This window comes from Panthera pardus, unplaced genomic scaffold, assembly GCF_024362965.1.
Source record: "Panthera pardus isolate Hobbes unplaced genomic scaffold, ASM2436296v1 HiC_scaffold_11, whole genome shotgun sequence".
Classification (NCBI taxonomy): domain Eukaryota; kingdom Metazoa; phylum Chordata; class Mammalia; order Carnivora; family Felidae; genus Panthera; species Panthera pardus.
The window spans coordinates 105,259,529-105,276,354 of NW_026526666.1; the positions used below are offsets into that span (position 1 = coordinate 105,259,529).

The following is a 16,826-nucleotide window of genomic DNA, read 5'->3' on the forward strand; positions in this document are numbered from 1 at the left end:
CGGCCCCTCCCCCAGACGCCCGCTCCTCTGCCGGCCCCGCCCCCAGGCGCCCGCTCCTCTGCCGGCCCCGCCCCCAGGCCGCCTCTCCTCTGCTGGCCCCGCCCCCAGACGCCAGCTCCTCTGCCGGCCCCGCCCCCAGGCGCCCGCTCCTCTGCCGGCCCCGCCCCCAGGCCGCCTCTCCTCTGCCGGCCCCGCCCCCAGGCCGCCTCTCCGCTGCCGCCCACAGCAGCGGCCCGGGCGGCGCTCTGTCACTTGTTTTGCATATGCATAAGCCTGTCGGCCAATGGCGTCGCTGCGCTGGCTGCCGGAGAAACTGGGCGGTTGGGCAGCGGCCACGTGGTGCGCCTGCGCACAGCGCTGCCCCACGTGGGGGCGGGCTCCGTTTTGCCCCGCCAGGTGCAGAGCCGGAGAGCGACCGGAGTCCCCTGATCCTAGGTCCCGAGTTTGGGGTCCGGGGCGGGCGGGAAGGCGGGAGCGCGAGCGGGACAGCGGCTACCTAGTGCCCGGTTTGCAGGGCAGGGTTAAGGTGAATGCGGTGAGCACTCGAGTCCCGGCTCTGGGGGGACTCCTATAGGCAGAGGAGCCCAAGGGCTTAGCATTTACCCTTATCTTATTTCAGCTTTAAAATCCACGCGAATGCTTCGCTTTCTCAATTAGATATCTGCGTTGGCTTTAATCATAATGCTGGTAATTTCTTAAAGCAAAATCTTCTTTTAGCCCCCACACTGGGTAAAATAGACCTGAAAGAAGTAAGAGCAGTTTACTACGTGCTTTGCGACTTTGTTTATTGCTCACCACAGTCTTGTGGCACCTGTGATCACCCGGTTTTACCGCTAAAGGCCCGAGACATTGGCGTGAGAAATGAAGCCAAGACTTAACCCGGATAATGGGACACGCAGATCTGTCTGGGCCCCAGCCCTCAGCCTCACACCCCAGGTCCCACGGAGAGCCCCTGGACCAGGCTGGAGACGTCGGAGTCTCCCAGGTTTGGGAGAGTCATTTAAGGCGTTAAACGTGTGGTAGGTGGTGTTCATCACCCTGTAGACTGTTTTGTTTAGTAAGCAATCAGGTAATTGGTAAGAGGCACTTTTACGGCAACAGAAAATAGAGTAATGGTTAGAGCAAATTATAAACCCGGTGTCTGAGTCTTGCGTGCTGCCAGTGAGATTTGCAGATGTCAAGCTTGGAGTGGGAACAGGCAGGAATCAGATGGATTTGTCTGGTTTGTAACCCAAATGCCTCTGGAGGTCCTTGTGAATGGTCCGCCGAGCAACGGGCACAAAGATTGTATGTGAGCCTCATGGCAGTTTCTGTGAAGTTTCCCTCAAGGTGTCCAGCTTTGGCAAACAACAGACACTTAAAGGCAGCCAGAAGTAGAGTTTAACGTCTGCAAAGATGTGTTACTGAAACATAATTTTTCTCTCTCAAATCACCCTTATTTCCAGAGATAGCCAAATCAAGACTAATTTGTTTGTAGACCGAGTCCAATTTTAGCAAACTTGGCCTAATTATTGACATAAGCTCAGCAAGAAGAGCAGATTGATAATATAAATCTTTTAAAATTTGCTGTGCTGGAACTTTTTATAGGAAATCTCAGCTGAACTTCCTGGTAACCTCTCAAGGCCGAAGCCAAGCCAAATACTTACTATCAGACAGGCCTGCAATACCTGTAGATTTGGGTAGATTCGTCTTCACGAGGTCCCCAAGATCTCCTGAGGTGCCGGCACCTGCCAGGAAGTGCCCTTTACTCACCCGGTGAGGCTGCTGGGAACTCCAAGCAAAGTGTCAGGCCAACATTTCCGTGTTTCGTGAAGTCACCCTCAATTCCTTTAAGCTGTTTGGTCATATCTGAGTCTATGCGTCTCTCTCTGAAATAGGACTTTCCAGTTGCATTTGTTTAAAAAGTCCAAGAGGACTTTTATCATAAAGATATAAGTCTCTTTGAAGATGAAACTCATTTGGTAAATTGCAAAAGACAAATGCAGTTGAGAAGGGAATTCAGTTATTTCTGCAACGTGACATTTCACCAATTAGAATGTTAAGGGATGACCGTATTATCAACACAAATTAAAACGGCAGGAATTTTATATAGTATATCTGAAGTTCTAGCACTTACCCAGGCAACACAACCTAAGATTTATCATTATTTGTTTGACAGGGCTTTCCAAGTAACTTAACATACCAAATAAACAAGCCTAATTGGTCAAAAGGACTTCATTTACAATTTAAATCTTGGGGAAGTTTGTTAAAAACTTCAGAAAATTATAAAGCACGTGCCTAGATAGGATTACAGATCATTATAAAACTTAAAACTTTATTTATTTATTTAACCAAGGTGGCAATAAGAGATTCCAAAGGCAAATATGTAGGGTTGGATAGTGGTTAGCAAAACTCAGCTCCTTTAATATTGATGAGTTTTAGTTCTTAAGTAACCAAAGACTCAATAAAGACAGAGCATAAAAACCTTGATTTTCCAGGGAGACAAAAGAGAAAAAAACCCTTGGGCGCCTGGGTGTCTCAGTCGGTTAAGCGTCCGACTTCAGCTCAGGTCATGATCTCATGGTTCGTGAGTTCAAACCCCGCGTCGGGCTCTGTGCTGACAGCTCGGAGCCTGGAGCCTGCTTCGGATTCTGTGTCTCCCTCTCTCTCTGCCCCTCCCCCGCTCACACTCTGTCTCTCTCTCTCTCAAAAATAAAAATTAAAGCATCTTAATAAATAAAAATAAATAAGAGAGAAAAAAATCCTTTTATTACATTTTTTAAATCAAGAACAGACCAACAATCCAAGAAAACTTTGTCTTTAAACCGAGAGAAAAGCAGAATTTTAATCTTATACTGGTGTACTTTTATTTTTTTTAATATTTATTTATTTTGAGAGAGAGAGGGAGAGAGCTCAAGTGCGGGAGGGGCAGAGAGAGAGGGAGAGAGAGAGAGTCCCAAGCAGGCTCCACAGGCTGTCAGCACAGAGCCCGACCACGTGGGGCTCAATCCCTGAGCTGTGAGATCATGACCTGAGCGGAAATCAAGAGTTGGGCGCTTAACCGAGTGAGCCACCCAGGCGCCCCCCTACCAGTATCCTTTTCAAATATATTTAGGGAAGGGGCGCCTGGGTGGCTCAGTCGGTTAAGCGTCCGACTTAGGCTCAGGTCACGATCTCGCGGTCCGCGGGTTCGAGCCCCGCGTCGGGCTCTGGGCTGATGGCTCAGAGCCTGGAGCCTGCTTCTGATTCTGTGTCTCCCTCTCTCCCTGCCCCTCCCCCGTTCATGCTGTGTCTCTCTCTGTCTCAAAAATAAATAAACGTTAAAAAATAAATAAATAAATAAAAATAAAATATATTTAGGGGCAAAATTAACCGTCATTTCAAGGAATCCCTTTGCCAACAATTTGCAACAGAGAGAACACGAGCTTATTTGACCTTCGGTAAACCTAGGTAGAAAAATGTTCATATTTGTGTTAATGACTCTAAAGACATGTCTGTCATAATTGAGCCAACAAATTAGTGTAAATGCCAAATGCGTTCCACCTGTGTGTCACCCGCTGCCGATTTTTCCCTGGGGCTCCCGTAAAGGGGGTGCCCTTCGCTCCTGGACACTGAGGAGGAGGGGCCGGTGGCCCCCGAGGCACCCAGCATGGTACAGGAGCCAGCTGTGCAGGCCGCACCCAAGGCGGTGCACAGACAGGAGGAGGGGGAGGGGAAGGGGGAAGAGGTGGGGTGCAGGAATGCTGGAAGCTGAAAAAAGCCCAGAGGACAGAGAAGAGGCCTCCCGGTCCCCAAGCCTGTCAGCTCGGACATAGGAGCGGATGCAGATTATTTTTTCGTCCACGAGCAAGTGGAAATGGGCAGTCGTGCCGGACCAGAGAAGACGGGGAGCTTCCCTGAAACAAAAGGAGTTTCGGCAGCTGCTTGGGAATTTTCCATAAAGTCCCTGTCCCTGGATAGACTAACCAGAGCCAATTGGCTCCAGTTATCACCCTCAATAACCCCGGGAATGAAGGAGGGAGAGGCCCCCACACACAGCTAGAATACCCCGAGTCTGTCAGGAGGAACAGTGAGAGTGTCAGAGTCCCTTTCGTTAGGGATGGCCTGTGCTTCCTCCAGCAACGTGGGTTTTTTCAGACGAGGCCTGTTTAGACAACCATCCAGTATATCAGGAGGGAGTTCATCAGCCTGGTTAGTGGCCAAACACGTCCTGCAAGAGGCCCTTCGATCAGGGTCGTGATTTAGGGCCATGCAGGGCTGGACACAGGGTGCCTCAGACCATGTGCCCTGTTTCCTGCAGAAGAGATCTGATAAGTCGTACTGAAGCTTTAAAAGTCCCATTAATGGGCTATTTTTTCTTGTCTCCTCAGGAGGACTGAGGCCGTGCAGTTTGACAGAAGACCTTTTTTGAATCTTGCAATCTGAATTGATTCCAGTGGATTAAAAGGCATCCCAAGGGAGAGACCTTGGGGACCGAGGAAGAAGCCTAGAGGTTCATTACCAAGAATCCCCCGTGGCCCGACTCCCGGGTGGCGTCTCGTGCGGAATATGTTACAGGTTCCCGGTGTCAAAGCGACCGGAGGGGTCCCTCAAACAAAATCACTATGATCACCGGGCAGCTGAAAAGGCCCCCCTTTCCCCGACGCATTCTAGACTGCAAAATGGGTGTCTGCACATGGACCAGAGCACTGAGCTGCGCCTTGCCATGAAGGCCGTGCCATTTTCCACCCATGGCAGACACCAGAAGAGCTTTATAAGGGGAAATTATCCAATTTTGTAATTTCAGTAGTCAGTAGGGGACACTGATGAAAAAGTAGTAAAGAGAGAAATCCATCACAGTGTGAGCAACATTCCAGCATATGTAGACTTTTACAGCTAACTTCTCTAGGAAGCCATCCCCAGTGGGGCTTTGATTCAATCGAGTGCTAGTTTCGGCCCACCCTGAGCCTAAGTCTTGCAGCCAGAAGCGGCTAGACCAGGGATGTGGAGGGGATCACATTAGACCAATGAGGAGGAAACTTCACGTGAGAGTCTTTAAGATCAGCAGCCATCCTGGGGGCTTAGGTGGCTGTCCTAACTCGCAAAAGACAACTGTATCTAAGAATAGGAATAAAGAGGGGCACCTGGGTGGGTCAGTTGGTTAAGCGTCTGACCCTTGGTTTTGGCCAAGGTCATGATCTCACAGTTTGTGAGTTTGAACCCCGATTTCTCTCTCCCTCTCTACCCCTCCTGTCTCTCTCTTGCTCTCTTTCTCTTTCTCTCTCACAAGATAAACATTAAAAATAAAAATAAAAAATAGTAATAAAGAGAGGGCTTCGAGTTTCTGGGTCTTATTACCATTCCGGCCAGGGGACTAACTTCCAGCTTCCTCCTCCCTGTAGAGCAGCCATTGGCTAGAGGATTGCAGCCTGAGCAATTGACACGAAAGTGTCCCAATAAGAAGGAGTGAATGACTACATACTTTTTAATTACTGAGGGTTATGGATAGTGCAGTCTCTAAGGAATTTGGAAGCAAGGCTTTCAGGACCTTGAGGGGCTAGCTGCTGTTAAGATAAGGTTACTTTTAGCCTGTAATAAGACATAAACATTAAGGCACCAATGCAGCCATGAATTCCTCGAGGAAGGTCACCTTTGGCATGTTTCAGGTGTCTGTCAGTGGGCAGCAAGCTGTAAGGAGATTTTAATTTAGGCCACATTTCTCTTGCCTTTGTTTCCCTCATCAGCATAGGGTTAGTTTTTCTTGGTAGTTGTCTTATTCATTTAAAACATAATTGTTTTTCATTATTCGAGTTTCAATTCTGTTTTACAGGTTTGCATCGGACCCTTGTTGATTAGATCCTTTGTTAGCCTTAAACAATTACACTGCCAGTTACTTTACCAGCAAAAAAAAATGGTTTTATTTGGGAATAGCAGAGAATTGCAATCCAGGATGCAATTGCAGACAACAACGCAGAGGAAAGCCCGGAGGAGGTTCCTTCGTAGAGCACAGAGGGAGCTGGGATAGGCTGTTAACTTCACTGGAATAAGACAGAGCTTGAAGTGTAGTGGCTTCTCATTGGCTGGCCTGTGACAGTCTCTCATTGGCTGAGCTGTGAGAGGCTCTCATTGGTTAGCTTGTGACTGTTTCTCATTGGCTGGGCTGCTAGCCTATGACTGTTTCTCATTGGCTGGGCTGTGACTGTTTCTCACTGGCTGAGCTGTGACAGTCTCTCATCGGCTGGACTGTTGTTGGCTAGTAGGAAGCTTTCCTTCCTCCCACTGAGGCAGTGAATAGTAGCATCCTCCTGCAAGGCCGGCCTTCTCCTGCGGGGTGCTGCCCGGGTCAAGGAGAGTTCTAGGATGTGACCACCAGGGCACTTGTCCACTGTCCGCCACACCTGGACCTGGAGTTCTGAAAGATGCGTGAAGACTGCCTGCGTGCCTGGTAAGACCTCCTGATCAGGGTCCGGGACGCCCACCGAGACCCGGACTGCTCTCCTGCCTCCTGGCCCCTGGGCAGGGGGAGCCCCATGGTCACAGTGCCGGGTTCGCCAAGAAGCCCCCTCCCCTGGGCACCAGGACCCCTGCCCTCAGAACCCAGAGCTGCCTGATGAGAGCACACTGACCGAGGACATGGGGTTCAGTGTCCCTCCCCCACCCCCAGCACTGGAAACCAGCCCACATGGGGCTCCTTGTGCCCTGGAGGGAAGCATGGGGCCGGTGAAGAGCTACCCAGGAAGTGAGCCAAGGGTGGGGTGAGCCGTAGGGGAGGCTGCTGACCTAGGGGCCCTGAGGTCCATGGAAGAGAGCCGTCAGGGGAAGGGAAGGGCTCGGGACCCCTCCAGGGACTGAGAGAGCAGGGGGGCATGGACCCTGGTTCCCCAAGGTTGAGGTGCAGCTCCAACATCAGGGCTCCTTCAAGGAGATGCCTGCCTGTCCCCACCCCCCACCCCCAGTTCACCTGCAGAGAAAGGACCCACCAGGCCAGCAAGGCCCCAGCCTCCTGCTGGCCAGAGGGAAGGGAGCTGGTAGCAGAAAACAGCTCCTCCCGATGGACGCAGGGTTGCTGGCCTGAGTGGCCCTGCTCCGCTCCCTCGAGACACTGGGCGGAGGCAGGAGCCGAGGGGATAGAGGTGGAGGCAGAGACAGACGCAGGGGTGAAGTGGTCACGGGGGTGGGGTTTGCAGAGGGGGAGCAGGCTCAGGCCTTCGGTGGGCAGCCACTGAGGGCTCAGGGCCGTGTGCTGCAGGAGAAGGGAGGGACGGGGGTGGGGGGCCTTGCGAGGGCTGGGAGGTGGGCCCGGCAGCCAGGACCTGGTGATGCTGTGTGTTGAGTCCCTCTGAGCAGGGACCAGCCTGTCCTAACCTGTCCCATGGCTTCCCTCTGGAAACCTCTAACTCGTTCAACCCCCAGACTGGCAAAGGGGGGGGCTGCTCTCAGCACAAAATAAACACATCAGTTAAAGAGCCCGTGAATGCCTGTATCCTGCTGTATTTCTGAGCTCCTGTCTGAGGCTCTGGGTTGGTCTCTGGGATCCTATGGGCATCTTCTCCATGGCAGTGTTTCTAAAAAAAACAGGGGGGGGGGCCTGGGTGGCTCAGTCAGTTGAGCGACCGACTTCAGCTCAGGTCATGATCTCACGGTTTGTGAGTTCGAGCCTTAAGTTGGGCTCTGTGCTGACAGCTCAGAGCCTGGAGCCTGCTTCGGATTCTGTGTCTCCCTCTCTCTCTGCCCCTCCCCGACTCATGCTCTGTCTCTGTCTCAGAAATAAATAAACATAAAAAAAAAAAAAAGGTGCCTAATAGAAAATAGAATCAGGGCAAAAAACATCCCAAAAGACAAGAAAAAAGGCTAAAATGGCCCAGTGAGGGGTCGGAGCCGGTCCATTGCACGTGCTGTCTGTAACCATGTGTTCTGGGAGATGTTACCTCTTGAATTCTGTGGTGCTTTCGAAGGTTCTGACACACCCGTGATGTGCAAACGTCTCACTGGAGAGCTAGCGCCTCGCTAACGCTCTGGGTGGGATTTATAGTCTCCTTGGTGAGCTTGGCCGTCAGCCTGCACAGGTGAGCCCGAGGGCACCCCGGGCCTGGGGTGCTGGTCCAGAGGCACTGGGGGCTTCTGCTGATCCTTACTGCCCCATCTGGTGCCGTTTAGGTGCTGGGATGAGGCCCTGTGGCCTGGTGGCCCCGGTGGCCGCGGGCAGGCAGGAAAGTGACCTGAGAGGACTCGGACGTAACCCCAGGGGGACCTTCTGGGGGCGCTTTGGGCTGATGCACACTGAGTGGCCGCATCGAACGTTGTATGAAGGGAGGTTTCACGGTGAGCCTGTCACTCCCGAGGCCCTGGCTTGGACCAGCCGTTCTAGGAGCAGCCTGGTGGTTTTGATGGAGAATGCTCTGGAAGCCGGCGTGTGGGTTGCTGAGCTCCTTGGATTCTCGGGAGACAGAGCAGGGGCTGTGCATCAGAAACGAGTCAAACAGCGTCTTGTAAGACAAATCTGGGACAACGTGTGCCTCAAAATAATGACAGTCATGTATCAGAATCTGCTGTCGAAGTAGGAAGCACGGGCCACCGTAGGGCCCGCAGGGGAAGCGCTTCGTCCACGGACGCTAACTCACTAGTGCACGAGGGGGAGTCACATCCCCGACTGGAAACCCTCCCAATCACTTTTCAGGCAAAAATCGTCAGGGCGCTGGGGAGCTCAGTCGGATAAGCGTCTGACTTCGGCCCGGGTCGCGATCTCGCGGTTCGTGGGTTCGAGCCCCATGTTGGGCTCTGTGCTGACAGCTCAGAGCCTTCTTGGATTCCCTCTCTCCCTCTCTCTATGTCCCTCCCCCACACTCGCTGACTCTCTCTCTCTCTCAAAAATAAATAACCGTTAAAAAAATTTTTAATAAAAAAAATCTTTTAAATCATCAGTGGATGAAAGTTTTGGGAGAAACAGGAGGTTTACATACTCTCAAAGCATCCTTCCAAAATATACTTTTTAACGAGAAATTAAAAAGCAATTTTGTATTTGTTAAACAAACACCTCCAATTTAGAAATCACTTGCAAACGTGACAGTCACGTGTCGTGCCGCATTCGTGGTCCCTCCAGTGTCGCCGCAGCTGTGAGGTAGGTGCGGGCAGGCCCATCCTGCAGACGAGCTAGCCGAGGCCCAGAGGGGCTGGGAGTGAGCGGGGCTTGGAGCCGAGAGTGGCGGTGTCCTCACAGGGCTGGGTCTACACGTGGACAGCACAGAGGTGGCAGGGAGGCGGGCCCCCGCGAAGTTGATGGGAGGTGTGTGAGGTCCCCAAGCCCCCTGAGCGGTGGCCGGTATCCCTCTGCTGTGTCGAGTCTGAGGGCCCACAGTCTGCCCTCGGGGGCCTGGCGGCTTCGAGCGGGCACAGCCCGAGATGTCTCAGACGTCCGCCTCCTAGAGCCGTCGATCGGTGGGCTGGTCCCTCCCGGGAAACACGGATGCCGTCTCCTCCAAAGCCACTGTGGTGACGTCCGGCGGGGCCTGCGGGACCTGGGTGGACACGGCACACCCTTCTGTGTCGCGATGGGGAATTTCCACACGAAGACCCGCCTGTACTGGGCCCCGCCCGTGGGCCTTGTGTTCGGGGTCTTCCTGGCTTTCTAAGGCGAGGAGGTGGCTTGGCCCGAAGGACCCAGGCCCCTCAGAGAACCGGGAGCCCCACCCACCCCGACGGCATCACCTCCAGTGGGTGGGGGCCGGGGAATGGTCCATAATACCTGTAAGAGTCTCCCCTTGGCGGGTCCCCCTGCAAAACAGAGACCCTGTGTCACATAGAGTCCACTCAGCATTGGGGGTTGGGGGGACCCAAGCTCCTGACTTCTCTCTGTGTGGCCTGCCCTGAGAGAAGGACCCTCTGGGAGACAGGCCGGACCCGTGCAGACTTGTCCGCCAGGGAACCCAGGACCCGTGACAACGTGGGGGCACTTCCTGCCTGAGCCTCCAGCTGCCACACCCTGTCCCTAACGCACCCCGATGTGACGGTCATCCAGGGAAAGGGAGTGGACACTTCACAGGGGAGGGTCCCCCGGGGAACAGGCGCCCCCGAGTCGGGTGAGAAAGAACACCGGCCACTGGGCGGCCCACTCAGAGCCCGGGACCCCGAGGCCTGCCTGCGGCCCGGGGACCTGGGGTGAGGGCCCAGCACGGACTAGCTGACAGTAGCCTGAGAAGGTGGCTGACCTTCCCCGCTTGGACTCCTTGCCGAGCGCTCCGCTCCCTGCTGGAGGCCAGAGCCGGGTCTGCGGGGCCGGGGCCCGGCCCAGATACAGCAGGGCAGATACGCGGGCAGGGACCGAGCGAGTGTGCGAACGATGTGAGGCCTCTCGGGGGGACCCAGCCCTGCCCACGGCTCCTGCTGACCTCCCCCCCAACGCACCTGCTGGGGCCCTGAGCCCTGATGGGACCACACCCCCTTGCTTACCAGGTGACCGTCTGGTTTTCATCCTTTTCCTCAGTAGCCAGACGACTATGGGTATTATGCCACAAGCAGAAGTACGGAAAAGGTCAAGCCCACAAAAAGAGAAAGGCTCCAGGAGGAGCACTTGACATCGGAGCTGCTGGTCCCAGCATTTAAAAGGCTCTGAAAAGGGCCGTTGCACCTAGGAGACAGCAGTGTGGGGGGCCTGATGCTCACTCGACCTGGGGGTGGGGGGTGTCCCCGAGGCGCCGCCAGGCTCCGCGAGGTTGGAGGCAACCGCCCCGTGGCCAGGCGCTCGGCGGCTCTGGGTGTGAACTCGGGTCCCTCTGCCTTTCCAGGCCTCGCTGCTACGGGAAAACGGGTCGGGGGAGAGGGCCGGGGAGAGGCAGCAAGACAGAGAGGCACGGGGTTGGAGGAGACAGGGCAGAGAGAGCCCTGGTCAGGGGGGCACGACCCTTAGAGCCGGCATGGCAGACAGACGGACAGACCCGAGGAGGCAGGATGTCGCCCGCCAGCAGCCACATCTGGTCACCCCAGGCCCCCGCCCCCCCTCCACCCAGGGACACTGTGAGGGCCCAGGTTAGCTCCGGGCTCCGGGGATGGTCGCAGGAAGAATGGAGCCCTCACTTTGAGAACCTCCCTGACTCCAGATTCGCTGGGAGCCCCATGGCCCTGATATCTGGGGACTCTCCAGAACCACAGGGGACTGGGAATCTGGCGGCAGCATCCCTCCAGACCTGCCCCAGGGAAGAAGGTCCGTCCTTGGCCTCCAGGAAGCTCGCATCTACTGACTTTCAGTTCTCGGCTAATGTGATGGGGTGTGTGAGCCCCAGAGTCCAGGCAGGGGCTCTCCCGGAGGCTGGCGCACGATAGGGAACAGCAGGGTGGGGCCTCATCTGCCAGGGGAGCTGGAGGAGCCCCTCCCAGGGACGCCGGGCTGAGACCACCCCGGGATCATCTACCTGGTCCAGGGCTGGCATTCCTCCAGGGTCCCACTGGGCGAGAAGGTCTCTGGAGGGCAGTCCTCACACACCCTGTCCTGCCACTCGGTGCCTGAGAAATGACAGGGCCAGGCAGAGAGGATGCAGGGGATCAGGCCAGCGGGGCAGCTGGGCTCCCCCCACCCTGGGCTTGGGTCTGGGGTCCACCTCTTAGAGGGTGCTGGGGACCAGGAGGCCGGCTGCCCGCAGTCTGCCGCTCACCTCTCTGCTGTACCCTCTGGCCAGGTCTGCAGGCGGTGTGGGGACGGCACTCGGCACAGTCGTCCCCCGACTCACTAACGCAGAAGTGGCCCTGGTCACAGACGCACACGGTGTTCTCTGTTCTGGAGCACTGTCGCCTGGTCACCAGGCCCATGGCTGGGACCCAAGAGAAGGAGCTAAGAGCAGCTGCCGCGGGCAGTGCTGAGCGCCCCGTCCCAGGAGGAGGCCAAGCAGAGGCCCGGACAGCACCGCGGGCCTGAGGGCTCCCGCCTGGGGACAGGTTGGCGACAGGCCCCCAGCCCAGCGGCGCAGCCTGGTGCGTGTGTCTGGGGCCAGCTCCGTTCCCGCCAGAGGTCCCGCCAGGCGCACTCCCCGCCCAGCCCGAACCCAGCACCTGCCGGGGAGCCTGCCTGGTGGGGAAACGGAGATTGGCGGCAGCAGGCGCACACAGGAAGTAGGAACCACAGTCAGCCACCGGCCCCAGCCCCGGGGCAGTCCCAGGAAGCAGGACCCGGCCCCGCAACACCCACACCTGAAGACCCCGCCCCTCAGGCAATCTATCAGGCTAGTCAGATGGCAGCGACAGACCAGTGAGAGCCCCCTCCCCCAGCTGGCAGTGGGGGGGAGGGGGGCGGGGATAGCGCTGGGCCTGGGCTCACCCCTGCACCCCCTGCTGAGGGGCAGCCTCTGTGCCTCTGCACCCCAACCTCAGCCCCATAAGACAGGTGTTTTGTTCAGCGGCATCGCAGGATCTGTGGGTGAGCCCGAGGCTCCCAGCCCTGACCCCACCTGGCTGGACCCAAATGCATTCCAGCCTCCACGTGTGCCCCTGTCTTTCCTCCTGGGGTCCCTCCACCCCAGACCACCTGGCAGGAGAAGGTGAGGGTCAGAGCGCTGAGCCGCGAGTAGGGCCCGCCGCGGCGTGGTGTGGAGGCTGGGGGGGGCTGCGGGTGGGCGAGGTCCAGACCCTCAGGACCCGTGAGCGGGGCAAGCAGTACGGGACCCTGGGGCTCCATCAGGGCTGGCCTCAGGCTCAGGTGTCCATGTGACCGACGCGGTCCCTGAGCTCTGGAGGGCCTGGCTAACGGGGTTACAAAGGCACTGACCCCACTCCGGGGAGAGACAGGGGTGGACAGAGGCCCAAGGCTCCCTGAAGGATGTGCCTGCAGACCTCTGCCCCGGAGGCAGACCGGCCTGGCCCAGCACCTGGTCCGGTGACGTGGGCACGCCCCCCACAGCGGGATATGGGACGGGACAGAGGCGGGTAGCGGTTGGGGCCAGTGTTCTTACCTGGGTCACACACACGGCACTGAAGACACTCGCTCAGGCCATTGAGGTGGGCCGTGTAGGTCCCCCGGGTCGCAGGGGACACACAGCGTGCCGGTCAGCTCCCCGCAGGCCTCCTGCACCCCGGTAACCTGCACCCCAGAGGCTCCGTGTCACTGGGGCCTGGGGAGGGCCCTGCGGGGGCTCACGCGTCCTGCCACCCGGAGGCCCCCAGCAGGTGTGACCACACCCCCAGGACCGAAGGGCACCCGAGCTGCTCCCCACGCCACACGGTGTCCTGCTGCCTCTCACCAGCGAGCCTGCTCGGGGGCGGGGAGGAATGCTCTGGAAGGAGGTGTGGGCATGGCCCAGCTCCTGGCCACGAATGGGCTGGCTGGGGCCCCTGGGCCCCATCCCTGTGCAGGAAGGGACCCCAGGGTCTCGGGAAGAAGAGTGGAAGAGGGGCTGAGGGGGCTTCACCCGCCCCTGCCTGTCTCCCTGCCCCCAGGCCTGCACGTACCTGGGCCGCACTTCGGGCAGCACTCGGCCCCTACCGGATACTCCTCCTCTTTGCAGGGGGCCGCGGCCAAGGAGCAGCGCAGGGGCCCCAGGAGGAGCAGGTACAGAGTCTGTGGAGACAGGGCACAGCTGGGGAGGCAAGGGGGGAGCTGCCAGGGCTGTCCCCGGGGCCCCGGGCTCACCCCCTGTGAAATGTGGGGGCAGCAGCCCTTGGGGAACCGCACGGACAGACCAGGGACTCCCTGAGGAGTCACAGGCCGCGCAGGGGGGGGGCAGGCGGCTCTGGGCAAGGGGTGGGGAGGAGGGCTATCTGGGGGGCTCCGGTTCCCGGGCTGACTCAGCCCACAGCCACGGGGGGCCCTCCTGAGGAGTAACTCCCCGGGGAGCTAGCCGCCAGCCGGGCCAAGTCCCGGATCCCGCCCTCTCTGCACAAACAAGGACTTTATCACCGGCACCGGGCTGTGGCCGGTGGGTGGGAGGAGTCCGTTGCTGGAATCCTGCTTTCCAGGAGCAGCGCCCTCTAGTGGGGGCGGGGGTGCTGGCCCTGAGGCCCAGGAAAGGGTGGCGGGGGAAGGTGGTCAGAGGGGAACACTGGTCAGAGGGGAACACTGCTGCTCGGGGGGATGGCTTCTGCCAGTCTCTTCACCAACCGCTGGTAGCAGGGGCTGAGTGCCGGGGCCTGAGTCAGCCCAAGAGCTAGGGCAGCTGGGGAACAAAAGCCTACAGGAGACAGGAAGTGGCTGTGGCCCAGGGCAGGTCCCCGGAGAGGGCTGGGACAACACACACACACACACACACACACACACACACACACGCACACACACGCACGGGCTCAGAGGACTCACCAGGCTCATGTCATCAGCCTCGGGTGCCCGGCTCCAGGGGGGCGGCCCCCAGCCTCAGAGAGGCTCTGTGCTCCCCCTCAGGACCCTTCATTCCCCAGCCGCGGCCCCAGGACCCCTGTCAGCAGATTCGACTTGCGCTCAGCCCAGCCCGGAACCAGCCCTTTCGAAAGTAAAAGAAAAGCTGTTGTGGGCCAATGAGGAGGCGTGTCGTTTCTTAGAACTTTCCTAACTGCCCCGGGGAGCAGGGACTGGAGCCCACAGTGGAGGCTGGAGTGGGGTGCAGGAGACGGGAGGTGACCAGGCTCGAGTGATGAGGTTTTTGGGGTGACAGTGGGGTTCGCGGCCAAGAAAGAATTCTTGAAGCCGTCTTTGGTGCATAAAAGGTGATTTTAGTAAAGACGGGGACCTGACCCCTGGGCAGGAAGAGCTGCCCCGGATTCAGGAGGAGACACTGGGCTCACAGCCAGCCGGGAGTCTGGAGTCAGGGGAGGTGAAGTCCAGGGGAAGTTTCCAGTGAGACTTTCACATGCTAAAGACTCCCCGGGTCCTGGAGGCCTGGCTGCTGTCAGGCTAAGGTTGTTTTCCCAGTGGGGATTTTGTTCCGCCGGCCTAAGTATCTCTCCATGGGCTGCAGGTTAGAAGGAAATTCAGTTCTATCTGCCGTTGTCCCCACATCACCATGGAGGGCGACGGAGACTCAGGTCCTGCAGGACTGTGACCTCTGTCGGCTAACCCTTTCCTGTGGCATTGGGCAGCCGGGAGTGTAAAGGAGTATCACACACATGCCACCTGGGGGCAGGGGGTGCGGCCTGTCAGCCCCCTCATCAAGAGCAGAAGTAGAGGGGAGGGGGGGAGGGGTGTGCAAAGGCCGGAGGCAGGGCCACAGGGGCAGAGCCTGGGTGCCTTCCTCCTGCCTGCGCGCTGAGCGCGCCCTAAGTTCCGGGTGGGCAAGTTCCCCCTGCCCCTCCCCGGTCCGTTAGCAGCCCCCCTTGAGTTTCCTACAAAGGTGGGTGTCCTCCCCCCCGCGTCTACCTGCCCTTCCTCCTCACTGCTCTGCCACCCAGGGAGCCAGCTCGCCCCTTCCCTGCAACACCAGCACCGAGGCCACAAAAGGAGTCTTCCTGGTTTCCTGTCCCCTGTCTCAGCTTCTGCTGAAGCAGGGTGACCGTCCACTCGGTCCCCTCCGTCCCCTCCGAAGGAACCCGTCTCCCACACAGGGCCCTGCAGGGCACATCCCCTCCTCCACCGGGGACTGGGGTTCCTGCTTTCCATGTGCGTATTTCTGAGCACAGCTCTGCAGAAGGGTGTCTCCCCAGACCGCTGGAGCCTGGGTGTAGGGGGGAGCCCCCTGAGTCTCCCGTGGGGATGAGAGAGGGAGGCCACGCTTTGCTTTCCCTGAGCCCACCCACTGTGTCCACACCTCACCTGTCCCTGGGAAGGGGCTGGGCTGATTCATTCTTGTTCCCATTTCACAGATAGATAGATGGGCTCGGAAAGCAACAGGTCTGGCCCAGGGTCTCTTGGTTTTCTTTCTTTTTTTTTAATATTAAAAAAAATTGTTTTAATGTTTATTTATTATTGAGAGAGAGAGAGACAGTGTGAGCAGAGGAGGGGCAGGGAGAGAGGGAGACACAGAATCCGAAGCAGGCTCCAGGCTCCGAGCCGTCAGCACAGAGCCCGACACGGGGCTCGAACTCACAGACCGCGAGATCGTGACCTGAGCTGAAGTCGGACGCTCAACCACCTCAGTCACCCAGGTGCCCCTCTTTCTTTTCTTTTTTAATTTATTTTTGAGGGAGACAGCGCGAGCAGAGGAGGGGCAGAGAGAGGGGAGACAGAGGATCGAAAGCGGGCTCTGTGCTTACAGCAGCGAGCCCATGCGGGGCTCGAACCCATGAACTGTGAGATCATGACCTAAGCCCAAGTCGGGCGCTCAACCAACAGAGCCACCCAGGCGCCCCGGGCCCAGGGTCTCTTGGGTGCACACCGTGCTGGGACCCAAACCCCAACTTCCCGTCCAGAAGGGGCCCCCCCCACCCTGGCTTCCCAGCATCATGGCTGCCCCTGAAGCCGGTGGACGTGTGGACAGCTTAGGGGTGGGGGACCACCGCGTGCCCGGTGCCCTAAGAGGCCGGCGGGGGGCTGGTGCGAGGCACCCGGTGGTTAGCCCCCACCCCACCCCCGCTGGCGCCTCGAATGGGAAGTATCTTGGGGAGTCTCCCCCGGAGCCCCATGGCTCTCACATTGCTTCAGCCCGTGGTCATGTGACAGGCATGACAACTGACTTCCCTCGTCTCTGAGGCTGCAAATCAATGAGACCCATCCCGGCCCCGATGTCCAGCTCCACAGGCCCCGGGTAGGTCCCCATCGCCAGACCCAGGAACCACGCCCTCCACTGAGCTGATCGCTGGTCTTCCAGCCCAGACTGACCTTGGCACCAATGTCCCTGGGGTCACTATCTCTTCCATTTCTCAGGGGACACTGAGGAGGACAGCCTGGGTGCCGGGAAAGGAAGCGGGCAGGGGTGAAGTCACAGGGATGGGGTGGGGGCTGCCGCTGTCCTGTTGTCAAAAGCCTCCCAGTGCTCAGAAGC

General features: G+C 57.9%; 1 protein-coding gene and 1 long non-coding RNA gene across 2 annotated transcripts; one reads left to right on the top strand and one right to left on the bottom strand.

Moving 5' to 3' along the window:
• Positions 1-350: 350 nt before the first annotated feature.
• On the top strand, positions 351-5,763 carry LOC109273972 (uncharacterized). The gene is made up of 2 exons (XR_002083353.2): positions 351-526; positions 4,350-5,763. It is a non-coding gene; the product is annotated as an uncharacterized LOC109273972 (long non-coding RNA).
• A 3,614-nt stretch (positions 5,764-9,377) lies between these two features.
• On the bottom strand, positions 9,378-16,601 carry TNFRSF14 (TNF receptor superfamily member 14). Its single transcript, XM_053899175.1, is given in 10 exon segments — positions 9,378-9,600; positions 10,460-10,582; positions 11,364-11,454; positions 11,604-11,759; positions 12,894-12,957; positions 12,959-13,012; positions 13,014-13,021; positions 13,390-13,498; positions 14,234-14,318; positions 16,519-16,601. Coding segments are annotated over 10 exon segments (996 nt in total).
• Positions 16,602-16,826: the final 225 nt, after the last annotated feature.